Raw genomic sequence first — 22,286 nt, 5'->3', positions numbered from 1 at the left:
GTCTGCATACAGTTAGCAAGCCAGGCCAGCATTGCTAAAGCTAACGTTCCTAGGTTAAATTAACGTTAACTGTGATATTAATCAATGTCAACAGCCATGCGTAAATACGTCTGATTGTGAACATTAATTTAAGTTGTTAAACAACTCTTGTATGAATGAGCCTGTTGTAAGTAGTTACTACACTTCAGTGAGCAGTGGTACATTAGTCATACAGTATACGTGTAGGCCTAGTAGGGGGGGAAATAAACCAGCTCCAAGGCAATGGAAGCAGCATGACCTCAATCAGAAGATAAAGTTTAGCAACACAAGTATATATATTGACATGGACAAGATACTGGTGCAAATATTATCAATCAAATGAGTTACACTGAGTGACTTACTACAGACTAAAACATTATTATGATCATTTCAGATTGAGAAATGCCCCATGCATACATTTCAAATGTATTCTTAATAACTTAAATAGTTTACATAGCAGGTATGATAAACAGTCACAACATAATCAATGTCTTATTGTGTCCCCTCCTGCTCACAGCCCTGTTTAAACTATTTAAAGTAGCAGGGACAACCTATGTAAATTAACCTCGGGTTACATCTGGTGTACAGGGTTTATCCCACACTTTCTGTGTTTTTGATATACAAACAAATAAAATAAAATGTGCATTTCAGGTATGCTTGTGACATCTGTGTCATTGGGATGCTTCTGGAACAAATGATTGGCAACAGCCCAGCACAACTGGTGAAGCAGCTCAGGGAGAACCATGGCCGGTTGAACACTATTATGGGGAGTGAGCTGACTTTGTGGCTCGGCCCGGCCTCCCCCCTGTGGTTTGCCAGGAGCCCCCAGAGCCCATCCACATCCAAAGCAGTCCATGTACGGCAGGGATATCCTCTCTCACATGGACCATATCAAGGCCAGCATCACCTCCACATTTGGTTCCATCTTAAAAATGGACTCAACCAAAAAGGTAATATATAATGTGACTGTGTATTTGATTTCCATGTTTGTTATACTCTCCTATACACAATAGTTGATCGCACTGATAACATTACATATATCATTTTTATTATAAATGTGATTGATGAAATAGTCTGTTGTCACATTTCAGATCACAGAGCATTAGGCTGGCCACAGCAAAGGGACAGCGGCAGCTCTTCCCTGCTCCACCCTCAGGTCCTCAGGTGGTGATGCAGCTCTTCCCTGCTCCACCCTCAGGTCCTCAGGTGGTGATGCAGCTCTTCCCTGCTCCACCCTCTGGCCCTCAGGTGGTGATGCAGCTCTTCCCTGCTCCACCCTCAGGTCCTCAGGTGGTGATGCAGCTCTTCCCTGCTCCACCCTCAGGTCCTCAGGTGGTGATGCAGCTCTTCCCTGCTCCACCCTCTGGCCCTCAGGTGGTGATGCAGCTCTTCCCTGCTCCACCCTCAGGCCCTCAGGTGGTGATGCAGCTCTTCCCTGCTCCACCCTCAGGTCCTCAGGTGGTGATGCAGCTCTTCCCTGCTCCACCCTCAGGTCCTCAGGTGGTGATGCAGCTCTTCCCTGCTCCACCCTCTGGCCCTCAGGTGGTGATGCAGCTCTTCCCTGCTCCACCCTCAGGTCCTCAGGTGGTGAGTGATGCAGCTCTTCCCTGCTCCACCCTCAGGTCCTCAGGTGGTTATGCAGCTCTTCCCTGCTCCACCCTCTGGCCCTCAGGTGGTGATGCAGCTCTTCCCTGCTCCACCCTCAGGTCCTCAGGTGGTGATGCAGCTCTTCCCTGCTCCACCCTCAGGTCCTCAGGTGGTGATGCAGATCTTCCCTGCTCCACCCTCAGGTGGTGATGCAGATCTTCCCTGCTCCACCCTCTGGCCCTCAGGTGGTGATGCAGCTCTTCCCTGCTCCACCCTCTGGCCCTCAGGTGGTGATGCAGAGTTTCCCGGCACCACATCTGAGCTCTCAGATGGAGCTGCGGCTCTTCCCTGCTCCACCTTTGGGCTCCATGATATGTTCTCCAGTGAGCTCACAGGTTCCTGTCCTGGTTGCTGCTCCACAGGCCCTGAATGCCAGCCTCTCTCTGCTTTTCCTGCTCCTGCTCCATACAGCCAAACACTGACCCGTGCAGAAAGTTTGGGACTGCGGATACTGGACACAGCCTGTTCGGCCCCCTTAGGTCATAAGTGTAATGTTTAATGAAGGTTTCACATTGTTCATTGTTGTTATAGGACTTTTATTTTGACGCTTTAAGTTAGACAGGAAAGTAGGAGAAAGTGAACTGAAGAGTAAAAGGGTCAAGTCGTCAGAAAGCAATGACTGCAAGTGTAAGGATTAGTAACATGTATTGTGTGTATTTATGTGATGACATTTGGAGATGTTTAAGCTTGTGTGGAGTCTATTTGTATATAACATTACAAGGTTGATTCTTATTATGACATGATATGCTTATTGTGCTCATGAGATGTTGCTATGACTATGGAATAAATAGACACAATCACCAATCAGGTTCTGATGGGTTGGATACGAAACGAAGGGAATAGTCATAGAAGAAAGTTTAGCTGCATTAGAAATGTTGCAAAGACCAGACCAGACATACATGTCATTATTTGACCCGGTGTCTGCTTAATAAGTATTGTTGTTGTCTGCATCACCGCAGAATGATACAGAGTACTGTCATAAGGAAATTGATATTGATCCCCCCAGGGAACGTCAGTTAGAGAAACTAAAATAAATAATAAATGAGAGATCCCAAAACGTTGTTCTTTAAATGTTGTTTTGTGTTTTCTATTTGTTTTGCTACTGAGAAGCTCAAATGCTATAGTTATACAGTTGTTTCTGAAAAATCATACATAAAATAACTTAAATGTTATTGAATCTTATCACGTGATGTCTATATTTTTTGCAGAAAATTCTGGATGAAAGTATTGATAAGAGTATCGATATATACCAGTAACGATAAGCAGTATGAAAACGATACCAATCCCTACTTATTAAACAGCCACCACTGGAATCTTATATCGGGGTAGATAACCTTTATCTGCAACTGGACGTTTTTCCTTGTACGATGTGAGGGTCTAAGGATAGAGGGTGTCGTTTTTCACTCATACTGATATTCTGAACAATCTGTGCTGTTGTATTTGCTGTAAAGTGTCTCTACTGTAGGCTATTTGTATTATATGTACAGCACTTTGGCTCGACCAAAAATCGTTTATAAATGTGCTATATAAATAAAACTTGATTTGATTTGATTTGCAACTGAACATATTGATTTGAACAGAATGAATAGGCATGCAAACAGACAATACAAGTCATTTCAAATTTGAATGTCAACGTTTGAATTGAAGCTTGGCACTTTGTGGTACGATCCTCCTTACTTGTGTGTACTTGGATGGCATTAGTCCATACCACTGAGCCTGGTATCACACCTAATCATATTAGACTGTTGTCTAATATGATTATATATTAATAGGATATTAAAGTGACCATGAAGGTGACAGTGGAGATAAAGCTTATTCCTTTATCTGTGCCCCGTCCTTTTCTAAACTTGTGTTCCCCTCTCCTGTCAGTCATATGTTCCACACACTACTCAGTGACCGATTGACAGAAGATAAATAACAACAAATAATTACTCAAGACCAAAAGGTAAGAATTTCGGGCTGTATTAGTTTGGTGTCATTAGAAATGGGTTAAACATAACTCTACCTCTTCGCTGTTAAGTGGCGATCAATTGGTTTGCAACACATTTACATTCAGATATTTTCTTTGTATATTTATTAATGCAATACAATTTTACAAGAAATGCTTAATGTTTTAGGTGGTATTTGGTGGTATATATGATTATATCCTGTAATCAAATCATTTGTTGATAGATATATTATAAAGTTGTATGTCTGTTCAAGTCATGTTATTCCACGTTTAAAGTCAACTTTATGATCTTCATTTTAATTTCTTAAAACTAACCATGCACTAAATGAATTGCTTTGATAAGAAGAAGGATTTCACTGATTGAGATTAAAGGGTATTATCACTTTCTGTTGGATGCAGTTTTGATTAGGATCCAGCTGTGTCAGCACAATAGCTTTTAACCCTTAGATGCATAAGTGGGTCTTTTTGGACCCGGTGAGGTGGTTTTCTTTAAGTATTTTTGTAATTACATTTTTTTATCATTTCATATTCCAGCTATACCTTAAAAAACATGTTTTGGATATCATACCATTCACATTTTAAATTTACATTTTAAGAAATTGTAGTTTTTGTATTTCTACCCCAGCTTCCATAAGTGGGTCAAAAATTACCCGCATGCATTTCCTATGGGATCCTATGGGAACCTTTGATTCTTATCACCTGTGGCTGTCAGGAATACATTCACTGTGGACCACACAGACTACATCACAAGTGACACCTCTCAGGAAGATTATTTTACACAGCAAGATCTGATACCTGTCAGTATAATAATAATAATAATAATAATAATAATAATAATAATAATAATAATAATAATAATAATAATACATTATATTTGTATAGGGCTTTTCAAGGACTCAAAATCGCTTTACAATATAAGGGAAGGTTAGGGTGGGGGGGGTATAGGACTATCAAACTCCGGCATGGATTGATGGGGGGTGGGCTACGAGTAGACAAGAGGAGAAGAGATGAGTTTTGAAAAGGCACTGGAATACTGTGAGGGTCTCAGAATAGCGGAGATCTTTGCATCAATATGTTCAAAACGATCTTTTTCAAAAAGTAAAAAAAATGTTTAAAATTATAAATAGTGAAAAATTAAATATAAAACATTTCTAGTGTGAACCAAAATATAATACTAAATATTATACAAGTGATTTTTCTTAACCAAAATGACAAAAATGGCATAAAAACACATATTATTCTAATAAGGGTCCTTTTAGACCCACTTATGGAAGAGTGTAGGTCCAGTCACTCGGGCATCTAAGGGTTAATGTGGCTTCCTCCTGAATGCATTACATGATACTTTTTTGAGCACCAGTCATCAAAGTTGGCATCGAACAACATTTAATTTATTGGAAGAATTCATGCCACTTTCGGTTCATTTGACTCAAATGAACTCAAATGAACCGAAATATAATGATTCGACATCACAGATGAGAAATATATATTCAATCAAATGAATTCTGTATAGTCCTAAACCCTTCATTCATAAGTGAATATGCTGCCATCCAAATAGTTTTAAAATAAAAAGTTACATCTGTAGCTTTTCTCTAATTCTACATTTTTAGAATCACAGCAATAGAATAAAATAAAAAGTAGCTTGGGTTATAAAAAGGTACTCAGAAAAACATTTTTAGCAGAACATGTCAAATCACTCACATGCCACTACTTACTCAAATGCATTTGTAGACGTCAGACTTCTGGTAATCTCAGTATGATCTGATAAGTACACATCAGCCTGGATCACAGTAACTGATTGTGATGACAACATGCTGCTGATAGTTAGGTCTGCAAGTGTCACAGTGATCAGTGCTGCGTATTCAACTTAGGGCTATGTTAGGCTATACTAAACTTAGGGCTATGTTAGGCTATACTAAATGTAGGGCTATGTTAGGCTATACTAAACTTAGGGCTATGTTAGGCTATACTAAACTTAGGGCTATGTTAGGCTATACTAAACTTAGGGCTATGTTAGGCTATACTAAACTTAGGGCTATGTTAGGCTATACTAAACTTAGGGCTATGTTAGGCTATACTAAACTTAGGGCTATGTTAGGCTATACTAAACTTAGGGCTATGTTAGGCTATACTAAATGTAGGGCTATGTTAGGCTATACTAAAATGCCTGAATTAAAGACAATCATTTTCTCAGTATGTTTGCCTTTTGTCCAGACTAAATGTCTGGGCGTATCTTATTCTTTTGACAATACATAGACAATCAATTATCTTTATACCATACAGTTAAGCTTGAATTATGTATAAACACAACTGCTTCAAACAAGATACAATAAAATATAGTGAACTCACAAAGTCTGAGCTAACTATTTACTAGCAATGTACAAGCAATACAATCAAAACAAAAACTCAACTTGGTATTTCAGGGGTTTATTTGGGATGGAATTGTAAGATGTTCTTTCCTAACGACATGTGTTCACCTGCGCTCTGTGACCAGTGAGATGATCCAGTGTGTGTGTTCTCTGTTAGACTGCTAGCATGATGTCCGGCCAGGAGGAGGAGGAGCTACCTGTCAATCACACAGGTCAGCGGCATGAGTCAGAGAGATGCAGCAGACATTAATTGCTATATTGGCAGTCTAAATGCACTCTCTATATTATACGTTTTCAAAATCATCATATCATCATTAACACTTTGACATAAAACCGATACATATGTATTTTATTGAGGTATCATGCAATTATATTTCTACTGACTACATGCAGTTTCATTTATACGTTATATTTAAGTACGTTTTTATGTTTTTATTTGTGGTCTTTCTCTGTATCTGCAGGTCCAAAGGGTGTAATAAATGACTGGCGGAGGTTTAAGTTGGACAGCTTGGATCCGACTGTCCCTCAAAGCAAGAGAGAGCTGCTCAGACAAATGTCCAGCCCAAGAGAGGATGACAAGGAGAGACTCAACAGAAAGGTGGATGGAAACACTCATTGAACCTCACACAAAGGAAAGCATGACATTGATAGATATTAGAGTAAATTAGAGGATGGCAATAGACTAGAACTGTACAGTATGTGCCAATGAAATGCTTTCTACAGAGATTTAGAATCCAAATTACAACCTGAGTCTTCCACAAAGAAACAGACACACAAGACAGACTTAATCATACAACTAAGGTGCAGAATATTCTACTGCAGCTTTTTTTTGTTCCTCAGTAGCTTTTGACAAAAAACATCTGCCAATAGAATAGATTTGAATCTAACAACAACAAAAATAAGTAACACAATATTCCTCACCCCCAGATGAGTGCTCAGGAGTACGAAATGATCCAAGAGGAGGATGAAGGTAGCCTGAAGCGCTACAGAACTCAGTCCATGCAGGAGATGCACGAGCGCCTGAGCTTCGGACCCGCGTTTGAAGAAGTCAAAGAACTTGAGTCTGGAGACGCCTTCCTAGAAGTCATAGAGAAGGAACATCAGATGACTCTCGTGATAGTCCACATTTACCAGCACGGTGTCAAAGGTTGGATTCATAGGTTTAGCTCATCGACTCATGTTATAATTAGGGCTTCCCTCAACTAAGGATTTTTCTTGACGACAAATCGTCTTCAATTAGATTAGTCGACTAATTGTTGCACGTTTATGATATATTTATTGTAAGGCACTTTGGATAAAAGCGTCAGCTAAATGCTATGTAATTCAATGTAATGTAATATACTATATGTTTTCACTGCAGTACTGTTTGCTCACAGTTCTGCCTTGTTTCCTCCTAGGCTGCGAGCAGCTGAACTCATGTCTGGACTGCCTGGCTCTGGAGTACTCCAGCATCAGATTCTGCCGTATTGATGCTGTGGCTACAGGCGCTGCTGAGCGCTTCACCCCTGAGGTTAGTAAACTCTCTAAAGTAAAGCAGCAGAGAAAGTAACAATAATGGTAATATTATTAAGACAGGACCTATGACCAATTACACACATTTGATTGAATCACAATATTCCCAATCAGGTATATGTAGCAGTGTTTGTAGTCACACTTTTAAGAATAACTGTGAGGTCATGAGAAGCAAATTGACGTTAAACACCTCACATGACTAGCATTTGAGTGTGTGGCACTAGAAAGACCAACACCTTTTCAAAACCAGAACCAAAGAGCACAATCAAATTATTGACAAGACAAAATTGCTTTTGTCCTCTTATCATTGTGAACTAAATCATGCCTGAATGCAAAGCTTGACATGCATAGCGACAATAACTAAATTGCTCATTTCTTTCGTCATATTTAACGGCTGTAATAACAAAAACAAATCTAATTGTTGGTTTAGCATTTTCCACAGTTTAACTGACATTGGAGTTGCATTGATCTCCTTGTTATGGTAAAAAGGTTCAAATTATTGTTCTAAGATAATAAGTAGTGACTATAAAAGCAGTGTCACTTTCACTGAGCAGCCTCAGCCTGCAGGCTCATCTTCCTGTTCATGTGCTTCCAGGTACTTCCTGCCCTGCTAGTGTACAAAGCTGGTGAGTCACTGGCTCATTTCCTGGCTGTTACCAAACACTTCAATGAAGACTTCTTCGCAACAGATGTGGAAGGTTTTCTCAATGAATATGGCCTGTTACCGAAGAAGGAGTTCACAGCATGGGCTGATGATGAGGACGAAGGAGGGGATGTGGAATAATAGCAGAAGGAAAGAGAAACAGATGGAGGAGAAGGGGGGAGTTTGGAGAAAGGCAGAACAGGAGTAAATAGAGAGGGAATGTAACAATAGAGAGTTGAGGAAAGGGATTGGGGAAGAAGTGGAGGAAAACAGTGGCGGGGAAATGTTGCAGTCATGACACTAGAGTTAGAAAAACCTATACATGGCACGTGCAAATAAATACACAACAGTCAAATATGCCAGACACTGAATGCTGGTTATATAAACAGAGTAAGCTGCCGTGGGTTGTGTGAGAAAGTCTGTGCTGAAATATTGCTTTGCATCAACATTATAGCTCTACAATAAAAGGCCACTTAACCAAATGCTCTCAGTTTGGATCACAATACAGATATTCAGCAGGTCAGCTGTCAGACTTCTTTTGTGGTAATATTTGTACTTGCCACAATAGTACGCGGTGTGTGTGGGTAACATGCGTTTTTAAGTTGTTGAGATGTCACCCATCCACACAGCAAACAATGTGTAGGAATTAAGTGTGACATCATTTGAGGGACACACAAGTTACACATATTTGAAAAAGCAGTTTTAATAGAAAGATCCAATTTCAGAGACAAGTCCCCTGTTTTGCAAATCCATAATTTTAAAGTATTATAAATGATTGTTGGTGGAAAATACAGTTTAACTCTATTTGCTACTGTTACCGAATACTGTTGGAGCTGTGTGATTTTGCAGCTCCTCCTGGGAGACCGGAGGAGCCAAGACTGGATTCATTTGTTTCTACACAGAAAATATAGACTGTTCTCTCCTGCATTTCTTTAGAGTTGACTCTTTTAAGGGCAAAGAGCAACATTCACTACCGTAAATGGAACATATACAGTAACAGGAGGTCACACTATTGTCTACTTGCATCGGTTGCCAACCTGATTTACGAATATGATACTGAATGACGTGAAAACTATATAACATTACTTTCTGCTCCTTTTAGCAGCATATCTCGTGTGTGTGAGTTGAACCATATCTCTGTATGTGATTTAACTCCTTCTTGCAATAATAAATTGGGACCTGATCATTGATTCTCAAGCCATGAGAAAAGCCTTTTAAGTTATATTCTATGTAAACAACCCCCATAACCAATGGTTCATGTGTAATGAGTTAACTACACGAGGGTACCAAGGTGACAGAATTAAGGATTACAGTGTCTTAAGGTTGTACGTTATTTGGACGATCATTATAATTAATTGAAGCTCCAAGGAGAAGTATTTAGTCCGATAGTTCAAATTGGATGGATCAGTTCAACTTTCAACGCTGCTCTGGTGAAGCAAACATCCCCGAGTTCAGCCTCTCAGGCGCTTGCTTCCTCTCAGTCTCAACTGCTCCCAAAATGCTATACAAATCAAACGGTGTTGTCTTCTACATGATCAGGTGTTATGGTAAACCTTAATAACATATTTGGTTAGCTATGTATCTGTCAATATGTTTTATTGGAGCAGTTGTTGTACTTAGCACGAACATAAGTGCTGCCTGGTAGTCTGAACTTTGGGAAACATATCTTCCATGACCCATGTTTGTAGTCCATTCTCGCTGTTTTGACAGTGGGGCTAGCGATTAGCACAATGATTCTATGGTCGTGATTTGTGTGATCCAATAAATGTTAGCGAGCAATTACATTAATTAATAAAGTGAAACCTCACATTTGAAGAAGATGCAGGATGACGCGCGCTACCTCAAACGGTGAGACATAGAGCTAACATAAATCCAACAGCGTTAGTTAAATATGTTTTTTTGTGAAAGTAACGTAAGCTAGCTAACATTACTACCATTCTTTCTGCAATATATCTGTTAATATAATTAAAATATGCCAACATACTACGTCAGCTGCAACTATAGACGTTTGCCAAGCACCGAGGGTTGATAAGACTAGTGTTAGTTATTGAAATCCAATCGTATCTAATTAGTCTTGTTAACGTGTTATTACCTGGAGAGAAGCTCACACCAATGATTGCTATCATTTCGGGTAATTTTATGTTTTCGTGGTCTTCGGGCAAACGGAGCACCTAATGTTGGTGGTCCTAAGAGATTTTTTGTATTCGCGTTAACCTCCCAAACAATTCGGCATACATGTAAACAACAAATAAAACATTTGTCATGCTTGCAGCTGATCTGTGTGAATCGGTACACCGAACAAACTTGTGTTGTGTGGTGGATTTTCACAGTGCCGAATCTACCACAATACCATACAAACACTACATATGTATTTCATTTCCAACCGACCAATTATTTATGCCGCTAAACACAACGCCATTAAACCAACAGATAATTGAACGGGGTTCGCCATTACGTTCCCTTAATAAAGGGGGCTGGGGTATCTTCGTTACAGCTAACATAGCTAGCAAGCTACTGTGAAACTTATACAGAGCGATAAACTGACTAGCAAACGAGCTTCTGTGGAGCTGTCTTACACTGAGTTGAGCTAGTTTTTCTTATAGTTCAGCTCTTTATGAAACATACGTTAGTATGTTAGTCGGTTAACAGGCCTCTGCTGTACAGTATCTCGCTCTCTGGGTGTGTCTTCCATTACACTAGGCACTATCATATGTTTGTTTTGATGGATGCTTACATCGATGGTTTAATGTGTTTGAATGTTACTGGCTTGACAGCCGAGGACCATAACAGAATATACCAATATCTTAATTTCTTTATGCATTTATTTTTGCTTGTTTCCTTAATCAACATTTAAAGTCATTTCGAGTAGATAACACTTTATTGTCGTTGCACAGAGTACAGATACTAAGACAACGAAATGTAGTTAGCATCTCACAAGAAGTGCAAAACAAGCAGAAAGTGCAGAATTATTCATGCTATCATATACATATATACATGTGGAAGATACAAACGGAAGTGTTTACACTATGAACACTATAAGGAGGTATACACATAATTATAAACAGCAATATCATTATATACACTATAGATCAGGTATACAAATAGACAGTATAATACACTAGAAATAATGTGGAAATGGAGACATTTGCTTGTTAGTTTTGAGAGAGACGTTGATTCATTTATGGAATTTAAAACTTAAGCCAAATGCAAGGGTTTGTAAAAATGTATTTAAACTGGAGTTTTACAAAGTTATGGAACAACAATGTTTTTAGTTATTGTTTTCACATCTGCTGTTCATCTTCACCCAAAGCAAAGTGACTGCGGGCAGTCTGGATGTGCACCCCACAGAGAAGGCCCTGGTGGTTCACTACGAGGTGGAAGCCTCTATACTGGCCGAGGGAGGAGGGCATATGCTGGGTGAGCGGAAGGAGGGACAAAAAATGTGAGTTTACTCTTGATTCCCACACAGAACCCTATTCTTTACCATAAGCTCTGAGGCTGAAGTCTCTCTTTTTTTCTTCCTCTATTTGAAGTGAAATGAAAGGAAGTTTAAGTTTGAGCTAAATACCTATTATTATCTCCTTTATCTCGCCATCCACTCCAGATTTTATTCACATCTTTCTCTACCTCTTCCTCATTATTGTTTTTTAACCATCCTGAGTGAATAGGATTAGATAACCATATAAACAGTCATCTGTTTGGTGTGCTAACATGGAATGGACTAGTGTCATTTATCAGCTTGTTCCTAAAATATCTGGAAACATTGGAAATAATGATGGTAGAAGTATTTTTTCACCATAATTATAGGTTGGTAATGATCTTTCATCATGTTACATGTACTTCAGTTAAGTATTACGTTTCAAATGACTCATGCCTGCATTCTTATAAACATATTTAACACTTCCTTGTCTTTGTCCTCACTCCAGTATCCGAGTGAAGAGTCTGTCTCCGAGTACAGATGTGGGGGCTTTGGCAAAGAAAGTGGTGGAGGAGTGTAAACTCATCCCTGCTTCCCGTTTGCCCCAGGTGGAGCAGCTCCTCTACTACCTGCAGAACAGGAAGTCATCTCCTGTGGAGGGCAAAAGTCAGTCATGTCTTCTTTTTTCCAACCTTGCTGTTGAGTCTCAACATATCCCATAGTTCACCATCAAAGTTAGATGCAAACCCAATAGACAAATTCAGTTTACTTGAAGCATCTACAGTGGCACAGATGAAGGTTGTGTCTTGTTTTTCCAACCCAGTTTAGATTCGACCACTGCAACTTCCGCATTAACGTAGCTCTGCGTAAAGAGAAGGTCGCCGTTAACGCTGAAGTAATATCACGTCTACTCTAGCTTGATCAAAAACGATATGGGCTGTATATCAGTCAGTGCTTCATAGAAGATGAAAACGCGCTTTTTTAATATGAAAGAAGATCACAGTTATGCATAGCTGAGTAAATGTTAATATTATGTTTTTATATTAATTCACCATGGATTTTAAAATGATAAACTAGAGCAGTGGTTCTCAACTGGTCAGGCCTCGGGACCCACTTTTTTCTTAGTCAATAGATCGCGTCCCGACATTTCGAACCACTCAAATCTATTCAACAAAAAATCGTGCAGTAATATATACGCTTTTCAGCATACATTATTAGTTAAAGTGAAGTGCAGTGCATATATCCCTTATATCCCTTGTTCACAGAACAAAAACATGCTTTTAAATAAGGTTTAATGAGATGATGGAATCAAAGCTGAACTGTATAACATAAAAAGGCACACATGCTGACAACCCAACCGGTCTGGGGGGACTCTCCCATTCTGGTACACTCTGAGAAGAAAATAAATAGATGTATTACTACCCGACATATTCATAATATTTTATGCCATTGTTTGTTTTTCACTTTGTTCTGACAGCTTGCTGCTCCACACAGAGAGAAGAGTAAAGAGGAGAGAGTCTGTGTGAATTACTTTAAATTGTGGGTAAGGGTAGGTAGTTCTGTGACCTGTCAATCATCAAACTGGGGGTCATATTTCATTATGTGTTAAATTAATTTGTATTTGAAGTTGTACCCATGGATGTATAAAGAATAGTTCTACCGCAAAGTTATTCTCCGCGGGGACTTCCGGCAACAATCTTGATTCTGATTGGCCAGAAGACTCGAAAAAACATCAGCAAAGATGTTTTATTGAGAAGATGATCACTACGTGACAGAAGTTTTCAAAACCGTTGATGGTCTCAGGTGCTTCCAGTCCAACGCCTACTGCATGCAAAGGGTTAGAAAATCGGGACTTCAAAATTAAAGTTTGATTTTTTCCCCCAACAAAAACAAGTAATTTTTTTTTCTTTTTTTCTTTTCTTCACTCACACATCTGCGACCCACTCGAAACGGGTCCGCGACCGTTAAGAGCTACGTTAATATGGAAGTGGGCGTGGCTCGATCTAAACTGTGTTGGACAAACGATAGACGCATGAAGGTCAAATCATCACACTTGTACATGTAAAGCTTTACTTCAAGGCTTGATTAACATATTTCATCGATCTAATCATTTTTTGTCCCTGAAATCACTATTTGCTGATTCTTGTCTTTCTATAACTTAGAACTTCTAAGGAAAGACAACCTTAAAAACATTAAACATGTAACGACTCAGATGTGTCTGATCACTGTTTACCAGTTAATCAATCCACCTTTCAGATGTTGTGATGTTGAATACACGATGCAAGGATTCTGCAGAAAATATAACTGTATAATATAAACAATATTATACAATCATTAACCTTATAGGAAGAAGCAGGCGTTTCAAAGGAAATACTGCTATGTTTCCTAATGTTCTTCCCGTATGTGTGTCACCAGTGGAGAAGAAAGAGAAAAGACCTGTGAAACCCAGAGAGCTGACTCCTTTTGATGGAATGGAGGTAACAACTAAAACACTGTGTCCTACTCCCCCCTTATCTCAGCTCTCAAACAGCATTCTGTAAATGTTGTTCTGTGTATTTCATGAACATTCTTCAGCGTTATATCCTGATTAGCAGTAACACCAAATTTGAGTCCTCCATATCATGCAATAATGTATGACTTCCATTTAGGCCCCATCCACACAGAGACGATATCAGTTGAATCTGCTAACGTTCTCTATCGTTTAGACGGTTCGTCCACACGAGGCCGAAGCGGAAACGCGGATTCGGAGCCCAAATCCAATACACTTTGATAACGGCTCCCAAAGTGGGTAGGTCTGAGGACGAAACGCTTGCGGCTCCGTGTGTACGCCCTATACGATCATTCCCTGAAAACAATGACGCCGTAGCCCCGCCTCTCCCCACCTCTCCTGCTCACCCCCGCGCCACCCGCGTCATTGCTGATGCGTTTCGCCAACAACAACAACAACAATGGCGGATCACAGGGTTGCTTTCCTGCTCCAGACGCTACTGACCATGATACAACAAGTGGACAAGGAGAACTACATGTTGCTAAATCCACCGCGGAGAATAACCAGAAGGGCAACCAGGCAACCATGGCAACCATGCTCGGTGAGTCTTATTTGCTGCTTTTGGTGTATTTTGTGGTGTAAGTACAGCGCCACTTAAGGGCCCGGCATATATACTACAGCGTCTCCAGCGTTTTCGTGTGGACGGACCAAGCGGCAAACTCTGGGGAAGAACCGGGACGCCAATACGGAAGTGCCACACACTGCAGTTCATATATTGGCCGATAGGGACTGGCTGCAGAAAGGAGCAATTTCCATAGACCCCCATGTTAAAATGCCCAACTTTACAGCAGAAAAAAACATGTTTCTACCCATGGATGCAATAAATATTATTATGAATATAGTTAGGTTCCACCTTCATGATTATGGATCTGTGAGTGAATTGTTTTCTTTTTATTTATATTAGGTCTTAACGTTTTTGCATAAATTAGGGCGTGGTCACATTGAGTGACAGCTCTGTGAAGTGACTGCTGCTGTTAGCTTCTTGTCTCTCTGCTAGCTGCTCCGTGAAGCTACAGGGACTCTGCCTGCTCAGCTCATCCAGGGAACACAACTTGAAGCCGGCCGTGGTTGTTTGTTCTTCATGCTTATATATCGGACTATTGTGACTCGCTCTGCGATTAAAACAGACGGTGCATGCATGCGGTAAGTGAAAATCGAGTACTTATTTATGTGTTAATGATTTTAATCGGCTACGTAATGAATGTTAAGGCTTGGTTTAGTGTGTAAGTGAGTGGTAGCTACATCGGTGCTAACGATGCTAATCGTAGCCTACAAGTTAAAATCATAGACTGTATATATAAAGGTTAAAACGAAATAGACAAGTGTTAAGCGTTAAGTGGGATAATACTGTAAAACAAACGGCTTCTGTTTGAGGTTGATAAAATAAGGTCATCCTTGTAACTTAGAGATATTTTATTATGTACGTAGGAACTGTATGCATCGCTAAGGTTAATTTAAATTGGCTATGCTCAAGTATGTAGACAAGCTAACGTCGAAGTAGTGTATGTGAAATCAACCTCACAATAAGATGTGTGTATATTACAATTATTAATGTCATATCTCAAGATGATTAGTTAGATATTACAATATGGTTGGTTGAGCTGGAGTTCATTATTGAGCTTACACATTAATGTTACAGTCATCTGAAGAACGAACCCAAACCTTGTTGTTTTTATTAATTGCATTACCAAATGGGTATCAAATAAACAGTAAGCATTGGTAACACAACTTCCAAAGTTACAGTAAAATAAAAAGGACCCTGACTCGGACAATACACAATCCAACATGTTCAACAGAAGAGAATAAGTTATATTGTTTGTACACATGGTACTTTACAGATATATCTGTTTGTTTAAGGTGTCCAGGTGATGCAGACAGGCTGGACCAGAGAGTGAGAGACAGAACTGGACTCCTCACAGCAGTGAACTTCAGCACAGGTACAAAGACTCTTTTTTTACTGTACAAAGAATCAAGAAAGATATTGGTTTAAATGAATGAAGTATTGACTTTAATACACTGATATGTATTCCATTAAACAATACTAAATACTAGATCACCTACACATTAGTTAAGTTGAGGGTTTTTTCCATGCAAAAAGTTAAATTTTAGATATTTAGCAATATGACTTTGTCAGCTTTCTAATGTAATGTATTGAAGGCAAAGATATTTAACACATAGTGAGAACTGCTACTATTTATCTCCGAATATTGTCTGAAAAAACGTGGTAAAAGTTATCCTTTCAGTGAGACAACAGAGCAAGCTTCTACAGCTGCACTACGTTTTGATAACAGTTCAATATTATTTTGATAATAACATATATTTCAATGTTGATGAACTTCATTGTCTTTGTAGCTCTGTTGAAATAAAATAAAAAATTACAATTACAAAATAATTATATCTACAGCCCCTAAACACACAAACACACCGCTTTCATAAATAACACACTTGTTCTGCAATAATATGTTTTATGTTTCCTGTAATTTTTGTTAGGAAAGGACATGCCTGAAAGACACGACATTTTCTCCTTCTCTGAGGGTCAAGAAGAACATCCAAGAGGAACATTAAAAGCTGATGTTATGAGATTTTAAGACCGTACAGGACATTCACTTTGAAACTACTTTTATTGTGAAAACACAGTCAGCTGATCAAATGCAGCTATTTCCACATCTACACTCCATCAGCTGATTATTTATATTTGCCTCACTTTATGAGCTTTACATCACTTGTGCCTTGTACCGCAGAGTTTGCAACATCTCAAATAAATGGGGCCAATCTTCAGTCAGATGTGAATGTGTAATCTAACATTTTCAGTAAGAATAATGGACAAAAGGAGTGCAAATACAAATACAATTTACTGAAATGTGAACCAAAAGTTAATCAAATGTTTTAAATAAAAAGCACATATGGATAGAAGGTGTAAACCTATTAAATGTATAAGTGAACACATTTAGTCAAATAAAGTGACAGACTAGGCCTGTGCAGTTGGTATCAGCTATGCCCGGCATGGGCTCCTCCATCAGGCCTGGTCCTCCTCGCAGAGGAAAGACCCTCAGTCCTCTCCAAACCAACAGACAGGACGTCCATCACACGGAGGTTTCTCCCTGAAGTCTCTGCAGCTCTCTGGACACCACGCTGTCTCAATCCGTCCACACTGAATATGAGAGGGGGAAAATGAAAATAATAAATGCTTTAGACAATAAGAAACATAAAGTTGACTGTTGAATTGCTCAGTTTTTTTAGATTGTCAATATTACTGTATAACTAATATCTCAGGTTAAGAGGCACATTCAAATAAAGATTGGTCTTTAAATACATGTTGTCTTTTGAATTGTTTGTCTAAAGTCAAGGATCTAGAACTGGTACTTAGTTTTAATGATACAGTCTGGTTATTATGCTGTTTGGAGGAGGCCTCACAGGTAAGAGCACTAACTAGCTACCATCACATGTACCTTAGCTTGACTTAAATGTATTAAACGTATAGTTAAGTGATATCAAAATACAAATAACTAATGTCATGCAAACATATTAATATTTGCTTGATTCCAGTGTTGAATTTAGCACAATTGCATACAAATGTTAAGGGCTTGTAAGATTCTGAAGTATTATGCTAAAAACTCAATAGCTTAGATTATTATCGATAGTTATGCTGAATAGTTTCATGTCCGCTTACCTTAGAAACGTAAAATGCCACGGCAAGCTTAGCTTGGTAGCTTCAGCTAGCTCTGGAACTTCCAGCTCGGTGGCAGCAGGTCCCGCCTCGGCTCCGCCTCTTTGCCCTTATTTGGAGCAGGCGGGAGTTGAACTCTGAGGTCACTGTCGAGCCGTTAGTGGCCGACTCCGCCTACTAGGCTTCTAGTAGGGCTTCTCGGCAACTCTGCAGAATCCTATGGGTGACGTCACGGACCCTACGTCCATTTATATATACAGTCTATGGGACGGACATGTTTCTTGAGCCGATTCCGTGTGGACGGAAGACTTTTTTGATATCGACTACGGTTCGTTTTCGTCTCCGTTTCGTCTCCGTGTGGACAGGGCCTTAATCTATATGGCTTGTAGGAATCCAAGCGCATATTTAGCCATTGTTGATTGTTTCAATTATCATCATCATTTGTTTACACCAAAATTAGTCAGTACCGGCAATTGTCAGCTGGATGTGATTCAAATGATTTGGTCCACCTGTGCTGTGCTGCTCTTGTCTGGAAAGAGAGAAATGGTGATCTGGTTCAGGTTCCTTTTCTTGACCGTACGGTTTGTTTTATTTTCTTTATTAAACATCGTGAAACTTTGACTCGGGACGGACTGCTCATTGGGAACGAGTCATAACGATGGGCCAGGTGTCGCCTCTTAAGGGACATATTTTAATGGAAGTTTTGTCGCTACATGGCTGGTAAAAGAAGAAACCCCATTCTCTTCGGTTCGAAACATAATCTCAGCAAATCCGACGACTTCTCAGTTGCAGTGGGTGACATTATTGTCACAAGTAAGAAGGAAATTACATACCTAGGATCCAGTGGCGGCTGGTGGAAAATATTTTTGGTGGGGCTGTTGATATAGTGAGTAAAACAATTTTTTTTGGGAGAAATTACCCCTTAAATTAGGACTTCTGGTGATGTAATGGCGCGTTTCCAGTGCAGCGCGGAGCTCGCTTTAATGCTGCGTTCAGACCGGACGCGATGCGAATATTCGCTTCGCTCTAAACGCTCCTATCGCTTCGCTCTAGTCGCTCGAGTTTCACCGCGGCTGCCAGCTGTGTTTACTCGCATCATTCAAACAAGACGCGTTGGCTCGGGAGCTACAACTACAACAAAATGAACATATTTTACCGTGATTAAATTGTAATACACGTTTCTAAATGATGCCGACGTAACAACATACTGATACCGGTTAGTAAAAACCATGAATTAATGCTTTGACAAGTCTGCAGACAGACGGCAGGCGAAAAACCTTTTAGAATGCTTGTTTTCTGAATAGAGCTTGGCTAAGCTAACGTTATATATGCTCCGATCGTCCACACTCACAACAACGGCCTATACAGACATAAATAAACCAGCGACTGTATTCTCCATGACACAGACAGTCTGTGGTTTGTACTTGTTTAACTTTTGTCTAGTTTCTAAACAGATCGTATCTGTCCCCGGCTGTTTGAAGAGCAAGCATGGGAAACAAAAGATAGCATTTACCTGTTTGCATCCAGCTAGCCATGCCTTTCTGGTGTACCAGCTACGTGAGAAGCCTCGTTGATACGTTTTGTCTTTTTCACGAGCTTGCTATGATATATACAAATCGGGTTGGTCCGGTCCAAGGTCTTTAAGTATCAATTTATCTCCCAAACTTCTCCTTTCGAAAGGATTGGAGAGTAGCTCTTGCACGGAATTGGGCGGGGACCGAGGTCCGGCGACTCCACCTGCACACCATTCTCATCCAAATACTGCGTCACCTTGGTCACTCACGAGTCTAAAAAACAACTCACGTCAACGCACGTAAGCAACGTGGGCGCCAACGTGAGCGCCCTCGTGACCAAAATATTTGACGGCGCTGATTGGCTGAAATTATGTTTCGGCGGCACAGTTTACTATTGAGACTTTTGCAACGTGCTGGTTGCTGCTGTTTGGCTCGGGGGCTCCGCCCGGTAATGATAAACTAATGCCATGCCAAGGCCAGGCAGGAAACATGTGACTTATCAGTAACTTTAGACATCGTAACACAATTTTAAACGAGATTTTATTGTAGATTATACATTTTACTGATACCAATTGTATGATATTTACCTTGTTTATTAATAATAAAAATATAAAATATATATTTTTTTAAAATATTTTTTTTAAATTTTATTTATTTTTTAATATATTTTTTTGTATGTGGGAAGAGGTGGGGCGGCGCCCCTAGCGCCCCTATCGGCCGGCCGCCACTGCTAGGATCTATTCTTGAGGCAAACCTCTCCTGTGACAAAATGGCATCTGTTAACTGTGATGGTTATTCTCGTGTCCAGGAAAGAGAAGCTTAAAAAGGAGACTAAATGGAGTCTCTGAGATGTTTTCAAATTGGTACTTTAATTAATAAAAAGCGTGGTGAAGTCACAAACAGGATATTGTCCGACAGAAAAGCAGCTGTCTCTGGCCCTCGCTAGCAGAGAAAAGAGGCCGAACCGCTCAGGTGCTGCTCTTATATAGCTTCTGCAGGCTCCTCCCTGCGGGCCGGCCCTCCACATCTTAATGTCCGTTGTTACGTTTAAACAGAGGATTCAGGCATTGTACATTCAATACATACTTAAACACGCCTCTTCTCCTCATATTGTCTTTCATCACTTTTCCTTTAACACATTCTAAACGTTGTAGTTAATATTCTAAAAAATACAGAAAATACTTCACGGCTGGTTTGGTTTCTGGTCATTCCGGATGTTGTCACATCTTACCCACGTCTGTAAACAATAACTTTATTCAAATAAACTATACCTTCATTTAATATTCAGCAATAATAATACGTCTATAGTTGCAGTGTTAAAATCAGTAGGTTTCGGTGTGCATCACTCCATGTCATTTCGCTACTAAATTAACCTCTATAAGAAATGGTAAACTAGCCACATGCTAACCGGAGATGAAGGATTTTCAGAATAAAAGCTTAACTGGTTGTGCACAATAATTTTCTGGTTTTTCAGTATAAAACAGCATTTAAACTGAAGGTACATTTAAGGTACATTATGCCATCAAAACATTGATTTTAATTTCTAACACATCCAATGTAATAAAAAAAGTCAATCAAAGAACTAGATTCCTATACCGGATCTCCTCTCTGGTAAACAAAAACACCCTGAAAACTCTGGCAGGAGCACTCATTCAAGGGTACTATGACTATGCTTGCACGTCATGGTACCATAGCACCTCCAAGGCGCTAAAAATAAAACTTCAAACATGGCAAAATAAACTGGTCAGACTACTGCTTGACCTTTCATCTAGAACCCACCTCACCTCTGCCCACTTTGAAAACCTAGGATGGCTTAGAGTAGACGACAGAGTACAGCTACTTGCAATGGGCCTGGTCTACAAGATCCACTACACCTCTATGGTACCCATGTACATGTCAAAATCCTTCCCAAAGGTCAAGGAATACCATGATCATAACACCAGAGGGAGCTCCACAAATCATGTGAAACCCAGATTTGGCACAAAAAAGGGGGAATACACGTTTCGCAATTATGCCACATCAAGGTGGAACGCTCTTCCCACAACTGTAAAGGAAAGTAAAACTATACTTACCTTCAAAACCTCTCTTAAAGAGCACCTTCGGGGGAGAGCATTGCAAAACTGGCCCCGGTAATGGTACAAATCTCAACCTGTCGTTCAATGGACAGCTTCCCCCCCCATCTATGTATATACTCGCATTTTAGACTCTGTTACTAACTGTATATCTGTAGACTTGGTATGTCTTAAATGTCCGGTTAGGATGTATTAGAACGAAATCTAAAATGAAAATTGTAAATAAGCAATCTGTATGTAAAAAACCACCTGTATGTAAATTGTAAATAAGCCATCTGTATGTCAAATATGTCTTATATGTCTTAAATGATATGATGAATTGGAAATGGGGGACCCTGATGTAAACAAGACGAAAGTCTTTCTCTGGTCTGCATCCCCTTAACAATTGTATGTTTTGAGCTGTACTGTACTGTACCCAATATACAAGCTGTTAATAAACTTTTCAATCAATCAATCAATCAAACCTAAAAGCTTAAAATCTACCTCTGTAGTAGTGTCATGCATTGTTATCCGTCAATAACAGTGTGTCTCTCTGTCTTCCTGTTTGTCTCTGCAGCTAAACGAGGAAGCCAGTATAACCAGAGTGGATGAGTACATCGAGCTCCTGTACGAAGGAATCCCAGAGAAGATCCGAGGCTCTGCGCTCATCCTGCAGCTCGCACGCAACCCCGACAACCTGGAGGAGCTGCTTCACAACGGTATGGTGTCTTTCAAACTGCTGCTACTGATGTTTAAAGAGTACTTTAACAGCTACAGATGTGGGACCTTTTGCCCTCCTCAAGCCAATCAAAGGGTGCGTTCTTTATTTTTGATTTATTGCACATCAAAAAGGCACATGTCAAATTCAAGACAATACAATTCACAACAACAGAAAAAACCTAAAGAAATAACCAGATAAAAGTTAATTATAACGAAATTAAATCATCTGAGTGG

The 22,286-nt window shown here is 39.7% G+C and overlaps 2 protein-coding genes across 5 annotated transcripts in view; both read left to right on the top strand.

The window, feature by feature from the left end:
- The first annotated feature begins 6,068 nt into the window (after positions 1-6,068).
- On the top strand, positions 6,069-8,275 carry pdca (phosducin a). The gene is made up of 5 exons (XM_034215784.1): positions 6,069-6,191; positions 6,441-6,577; positions 6,907-7,126; positions 7,377-7,489; positions 8,087-8,275. Exons 1-5 carry the CDS (start codon positions 6,146-6,148, stop codon positions 8,273-8,275), a joined length of 705 nt encoding a protein of 234 aa, XP_034071675.1. The 5' UTR covers positions 6,069-6,145.
- Positions 8,276-9,817: 1,542 nt separating this feature from the next.
- The window catches only part of LOC117545637 (kinesin-associated protein 3-like), a 30,283-nt gene continuing 17,814 nt past the window's right edge, over positions 9,818-22,286 (top strand). For 2 of the 4 annotated variants that reach the window (XM_034215499.1, XM_034215492.1), the window contains exons 1-5: positions 9,818-9,982; positions 11,445-11,576; positions 12,061-12,218; positions 13,968-14,029; positions 21,910-22,051. In XM_034215499.1, coding sequence (XP_034071390.1) covers positions 9,954-9,982; positions 11,445-11,576; positions 12,061-12,218; positions 13,968-14,029; positions 21,910-22,051 — 523 coding nt within the window. In that variant the 5' untranslated portion in view covers positions 9,818-9,953. Of the gene's footprint in view, positions 9,983-11,444; positions 11,577-12,060; positions 12,219-13,403; positions 13,591-13,967; positions 14,030-21,909; positions 22,052-22,286 lie in introns of those variants that run through there. The other 2 variants (XM_034215507.1, XM_034215512.1) reach the window with 2 other exon arrangements.

Source organism: Gymnodraco acuticeps, unplaced genomic scaffold (genome assembly GCF_902827175.1).
Source record: "Gymnodraco acuticeps unplaced genomic scaffold, fGymAcu1.1, whole genome shotgun sequence".
Classification (NCBI taxonomy): Eukaryota; Metazoa; Chordata; class Actinopteri; order Perciformes; family Bathydraconidae; genus Gymnodraco; species Gymnodraco acuticeps.
This window is presented reverse-complemented; position numbering and strand designations above follow the sequence as displayed.